Source organism: Glossina fuscipes, unplaced genomic scaffold (assembly GCF_014805625.2).
Source record: "Glossina fuscipes isolate IAEA_lab_2018 unplaced genomic scaffold, Yale_Gfus_2 108, whole genome shotgun sequence".
Taxonomy (NCBI): Eukaryota; Metazoa; Arthropoda; class Insecta; order Diptera; family Glossinidae; genus Glossina; species Glossina fuscipes.
In genome coordinates, this window is record NW_023998451.1 from 198,283 (window position 1) to 205,332 (window position 7,050).

General features: G+C 31.7%; 1 protein-coding gene across 1 annotated transcript in view; it reads left to right on the top strand.

Moving 5' to 3' along the window:
• Window positions 1–289: 289 nt before the first annotated feature.
• The window catches only part of LOC119638689 (adenylate cyclase, terminal-differentiation specific), a 59,170-nt gene continuing 52,409 nt past the window's right edge, over window positions 290–7,050 (top strand). Inside the window, exon 1 of the mRNA XM_038035636.1 lies at window positions 290–453. Within this exon, the coding sequence (XP_037891564.1) occupies window positions 430–453 (24 nt within the window). The 5' untranslated portion in view covers window positions 290–429. The remainder of the gene's footprint in view (window positions 454–7,050) is intronic.

Sequence of the window (7,050 nt, forward strand, 5' to 3'; positions counted from 1 at the left end):
AAAGTAAAACTGTGAAAATTTTTCGTTAGACAAGCTAGTGTAAACTCTGCACTTCAAGAAAGAACATGAGATACGGCGCCGCTGCGCTAAATCAATAATATAGCAAAATTTTACGTAAAACACGAAATTTCTTTATTTTCTCAAGTGATAGATAAAAAGACGAAAAAAAAGAAAAGAAACAGTTAGCGGCATTTTTCTTTACAAAAAAAAAAAAAAAAAAACGCAAAAAAAACTTACAAAAGATAATAATAATTATTTGTAAACTTTGAAAAACACTTTTTAAAAAAAAAATGTACACTCTATATATATATAAAAGAAATTATTATTAAGACTTGAATAAAAAAAAAAAACCATGAAATGTTTAAGATATAAATTCATTACTTGTTGTTCTGACCATCATTTGCAGTATTAAGAAAAATTTTTAGGAAAATGAAAACGTGGACAGAGGCAAATGTAAGTACGTTTATAGATATACCTATCGATTTTTATATATTTGCAATTTTCAAAATTATTTTTAAATACATTGTTAACTTTACTTTTAAATTTAAACGAAAAATTCACTTCTATTATTATTATTTTTTTTTTATTGCCGTTTGGTACGGTTTGGCGCCCAATTTATTTAAAAACAACCCTTTCGTGCTTTTCCCAAAAAAAATATCAAAAAAAACAAAACCCCTAAGGAAACCATATGCAAATACTGTATACTATTTGTAGCAGTTGTAATCGGAATATGTGCGATAGTATAGTATAGTATAGATATAGTATATGTCGTTGAAAAGTGAACGCATTTCCTTAAAGGCGGCATATTTTTTCAATGGTTTGTTTTGATTCTCAATATTTAGCATCGTTTTTCTTTTGGTCACGCACACCATTAAACGACCTAAAACGATTTGAAAATTAAAAAAAAAAAAAATAATAATAAGAAAAAAAAAAAAAAACCATTCATCCAAACTTTCAACCAGTCAGCCAGCCAGCCAACCAACCAACCATGCTTACCAATACATAGATGATTATTCAAACATATATACAGGCATACATACATACGTACGTATATGCATACGGGTACGATTGTGTCGTTTACTTACAGTTAAGTGTAATCGTTGGATAGTTGACTGAGTTGGTTTCGTTGGCTGCTGTTGCTGTTGTTGCTGCCATTGCGATTGCGATTGCAATTGATGGTGATGGTGGCACTAACTAACTAACGGCGACACATCAAACAGCCACGAAAAAGCCAAACGAACCAATTTCCAAATCGTTTGCTAAACAATTAAAAAGCAATAATGAACCATGAACAAATGTGCTGCTCAAGCATGCACACAGACAAACAAACATGCGCGCGTACTTCACAGCATTAATAACACTACTACTACTTCGAGTACTACTACCATTACTATTGCTTCTGCTGTTGGTGTTGATGGTGCTGCTGCTGCTCCTGCTGCTGCTGCTGCTGCTGCTGCTAACATTAGACAGACACGGAGACCCTCGAGAGACTAATAAGAAGAATTAGCGATCAAAACAAAAACGCGAAAAAACAGAAATCCATTCATGCCATTCACCATTAACAGTTAAACACAGCAACTTAGTTAGTTAAAAAAAGCCAAAATCACTCTCACACATTGAACACATACATACATACATACATACATACGTACATGCATTTATGCTCTTAAAACAAAAGAACATAAAAATATAAAACTAAATTATGTCAAAATACTTGTAAATGTAATAGCACTTGCACAGGCACTGGCGCTAGCTCTGGTATTGGTGCTGGTTCTGCAAGCTCCTTTTGTGAACGTGTTGTGATAAATAATGTTGTTGTCGTTCAATCCGTTTTCAAGTGTGATTACGATACACATATTCGCATTATTCGCTATTGTGCTGTCGCCGTTACTGTTGCTTTTGATTTTCTATAATCTGTCTGTGACTATCTATTTATCTTTATGAAGCATTTAATTTTTTTGCTCAGTAACCTTTACAATTAGAATTTAGAATATCAACTATGTATAGTGAGTATGGATGCATTTTTCCTGTTTTTATTGTTGTTGTTGTTGTTGTTAATGATGATGATGATGATGATGATGTTCACGCGTCTCATTCGATTACGAAAACCTAACTACGGAAGAAATAAGAACTTAATTGCTTTTCAGGAAAAATAATCATAACGACAATCAATCATATCGACACTAGACATTGCAACCTGTTCTCTACACAACGCCCAGCGATATTATAAGGCAGAGAGCATTTTGATTAGCATCTCGATGATGATGAAAATTTATTTATTAGGCGGGAAATCTTAATAAATTTTTGAAAGAATTTATTTAAAAAACTATACGGAAAATAAAACGAAATCTTAAACATTTAGTAAAAAACAATACAAAAATTATTTCTTCCAAAAAAAATCTTTGTTCATTTGAAAGAATTAATCAGTGCATAAAAGAATTGCAGAGCTTCACACAGGTTTACCCTATGTCCTGTTGTCAGAAAGGAAATATTCTTCGAAAAGTGGAAAGAAAATTCTCATTTCCTTGAAAACATATTTATTTTATCTTCAATATATTTATAAACGGAATTACGTATAACGTGTGATAAGGCGATAACATTTTTCTCTTCTTAAGGTATTGAGTCAATAAACGATATTTCTTTAAAATAATTCTTTCAGTATTTTCTGGTGCACATTAAATGCTTTCATCAAGCACATATATATATATATAAGATTAGCTAAAACACAGAAATCGAAATAATTTGATCAAAAATTAACGACAGAATTTTTTCACATATCACTGTTTATTCCATTCCCTTTAAACTAGTCAATTAATCTGTAAATAAATAGGATGAGGAATATATACTTTGAACAAAAAGGGTCGAGAATTTTTTTTAGTTTAATTTTTTGATTTATTTTTTTTTTTTTTTTTGAATTTACTTGTATTTCATATTCCTAGAGAAATGTCGTGGTTTCGTTAAAGTAGTTTCGATTGTGAGAAATGTTCTTTAGATATCGCCTGGAGAGCTCTATCAGCGAATTGAACTCTATTCAATCTATTGTTGAAAGACGTCATCCCTTAATTATTTTCTTGAGTTTGGTAAACAAAACAAAATCAAAAGGAGAGTCATATCTGAAGAATAGAAAGAATAATTGCGGCAGCCACATAATAGTAGACCTTTTTGTCAAAACCTACTGGATAATTAAAGGGTATCGGAACAAACACTAACTGCCTACATTTTTTTTGTATTTTGATCACATTTTCACTCGAGAAAGGCATTTATTGAGAAAAATTGTTATATGTATTATTATATATATAATCAAAGTATCTTCCATCATTGTCTACATCTTTTTCCTATTTTTCCGACAGCATGACGATGTTGTGTCGAAAGAATAATATTGGTTCACCAACGGACCAATCACCAACCTATTTTCGCATTTTTTCAGTGCTTCGAAACCTGGTGCCAGCCAAGCCTTGTTGCATCGATCTGAACAAGTGGTAATCAGAGGGCACTATGCATGTAGAGAAATATCAAAATCATCAAATTTAACCGTTGCTTGCATTAATAATTCGCATTACTTGATAGATGTCATTGATCAAAATTAATTCAGGGAACTATTCATTTAATAATTTATATTCTATTGCGAAGAAAGCTTATGTTTACTGTTTTAAAGTTAGTTTTAACACACCCTCGGTCCTGCTGAAAGCGTTAACGCCTGCTTGGGACATACCGCCGCAATTTTAAGAATTAATTACTTGGCTCGAATTGATACTCCTAACGTGCTTAGTTTTTACTTCATTTTCAATGTCTCCTTCGAAACCTCTGCCATATTATATTATTTTGATATTGTGTTTTGAACCCCCCTCCCTTAGCCTTATTATTAATATAGTACTTATTGTTATAATTTATTTATAAACTTTCTAACTAAAAGGAGGGATGAGCACTAGTAGTCTATCGGCTGTTCTTCTTTCCCTTATTTCTTTTAAATGTAGATAACATGGTTAATAAAGTCCTTTCAAGATGTGGCCAAATAGATCTTCGGATATTGGAAAGGTTTTCGATTGTATTTGATAGTAAGACACACACAATTTCAAATTGAAGGAGCAGATATCTTAAGCATCCATTGGTGTTGTAATGGTGTTAGCAACGTTTTGATTCTCACTTTCTGTATTTAACTCGGTTTTTAACATAAATTTTCATTAAAGCTTTTAATGTGTTTTCAACTTGTAATCTTCTAAAACTTCTTTTTTATTATTGTTATAAGAATAATCGGATTGAAGTGAACTACCGGTGATCTAAAAAAACCGGACCGCTCCGATTTTTATAGCAATACCTCTCTGCCAAAAATATGAAATAAATAAGACTATGTAGTAGTGGTTTTTTGTCACAATGAATGCAATTCTACATTGAACTGAATTCATTCTATACAGAACAACCTAAATAATTTGAAAATTCTCATTAGTTTTTTTCATCAGATCAGCATCATTGTCGCCTATGAATTATAAATGCCTTAGAAAAAGGGGAAAAGAGGTACTAAAGCAGCATTCTACTAGTTTTTCGGAAATGCGAACAATACTTTGAAAGAGTTGATAGAATTCAAAGATAACGTAGAGCCACATTTGCGTAAATTTGCCAAATTTTACAAATTATGTACAAACAAAGAATATTCAAAGTCACGCATACCAAAAGCATACAAGACGTCACAGAAAAAAACAAGTACGAACTTATCTCAAAATATATTAGACGAATAAACTGCAATTTTTTTTTTGGAAAGGTTGCAGTTACTTATTATCTTAGAGTTAAAACCATCACTATATTACATAAGAACTTGATAAAATCGAGTTTATTTTAAAAAATCATTGCCCAAAGCCCAGAGCAGTAAACAGAACAGCTGCATATATGCATCTTTCTTTTCCTATAGATCAGATACATTAAACTTATGTCTGGAAGAACCGAACGCTTTTCATTAAGTAGTCTTACATTTGCCTTACTTCATACTCTAGATGTCTTCCAATTTGTGGTATTTTTTATGGGCTCCTTTTCTTTCTCCTATGTCTTCCCTCATTTTCCCTTTTAATTATAGTCGAGCATCAAATGTTGAGTATAGAAAAAAAAGAAAAACACGATATCGTATCACCATACCATAAAAATATGGAACGTGTCTCTCCGTATCTTCCTTATTTTCCAGTTAAACGAATCGCATCAGTTTAAACTCTTGACTCAAGAGACTGGCCTAAGCCGAAGGATTTATAATAATATAAAAAACCTACATAAAAATTCTTTCCTTCCTATCTAATGGCATTTTGAAATTGTTGGCCTCTAAATTGCAACGCAATTGCATTGAATCTGCCATTAAAAGTGAACGTTTGTATTTAATATCAGACGAATATGGAATATTGATCTTATCATATCTTTTAGAGCACTTTAAAATAAATGACGCTTCTAAATGCAACAGAGAGCCCATGTTTCAATTGGTTTTTTTTTTTTTTTTTTTTGTTAATCAGCAATATTCGAAAACACACATACTTCGCAATTGTTTTATAACCGCTACTACAGCTATTATAGGTGTATAAAAGGCTAGTACTGTATAGAAATACGCAGAGGACATGCATAACTGACTAGCATAAATATCGTAACCAATTACTTATACATGTTTATCTGTTAGATTTTCCCGTCTGCTTATTGAAAAAAGCATTACGTTCTCATATCTATACCTATTCCTGGATTTATGTCTATATCCACTAAAAGAGCGCTGATGAAAAGACAAATAAAGGGAGCAAGAACTAACTAAAAGAGGCATGGAAGCATAGACAAGCAAATGGATGAGCCGACGAATGACGATAATTGCTCGGTTAAGCGGGTAAACCAAATAATGAATTGTCCCGCAGATAGTTGGGTAAATAGACATGGGACAGACAGCGAAACGAATTAACGAACAGATAGGCAGAACCATATAGAGATAAAGTAATCAACAGGCATAGATAGATGAAATCAAGCAGACGAATATAAGCGGGACAGGAAAATGTACAGATCGAGAAAGGCATACGTACACAGCAATCCTCCTGCACACAGGCAGTAGATCTGTCTAACCATGAACAAACGCTGGCATTGATAAACTAATCCAAACACGAAATATTCAAGGGCTAAGCTAATAGTAAACCGTGACAAAATATTCTGACAGTATCAGACGGACGAAGCAGCTGATCCTTTCGTTCCAGTGATAGATATAGATAAGTTTTATTATGCTATATTTTACGAGAGTTAAATCACAACCGAACAGACAAAGCAGAAACAAGTGATAATTTGATTAATTTACTTACCAGTCACAACTAAGCATTAGTAGCAGCTTCAATATCACTAAGAAATTGACTGAAATCTATAGGCGTTTATAGAAAGCAAAAATTAACTCTTTTATTAATAATTATTAAAAACTTGATAAGTTCATCTTATTAAAGAATATAATATGTATAATAACAAGTTAATAAGTTGATAAGTTAAATTTCTTAGAGAATATAACAAAGCAAAAGTTTCAATCACTTAATAGGAAAAGCTTTCTTGACTTATCACACTACGAAAGAAGAACGCTTATTTATTATTATTTATTGACAACAGAGATGGTGAGTTATTTCTTATTACTACACGTTGTGCCGACCTACGACTACAGCAAACGGCGCATGCCAAGCTAATAAAAATCATAAAAAAGTTGAAATTATTATTTAATGGAAATAAACCAAACGATTTAAATTGAAATGAAACGATAACAAAAACCACAATAACAAGGCAACCCCCAAAAGTATTTAATGTGGAGCACATTAAAAAGCATCTACGTACATACTAACTTATACAAAAGGAAATACGGACGCTTTAAAATGCTAACTGCGCTCTCCAAAAAATGTGTAATAAAGAAAAAAAAAAAAAAAAAAACACAACATATATACATATATCTATATATAAAGTTTTACGAACATACACTTACGTAGTGGTAATAAAAAATATTATAAACAAACCCTTTTTCGGTTTTTGTTTTGCTTTGCATTTTCTAATCACAACGGCAGCTAAAAAAAAAAA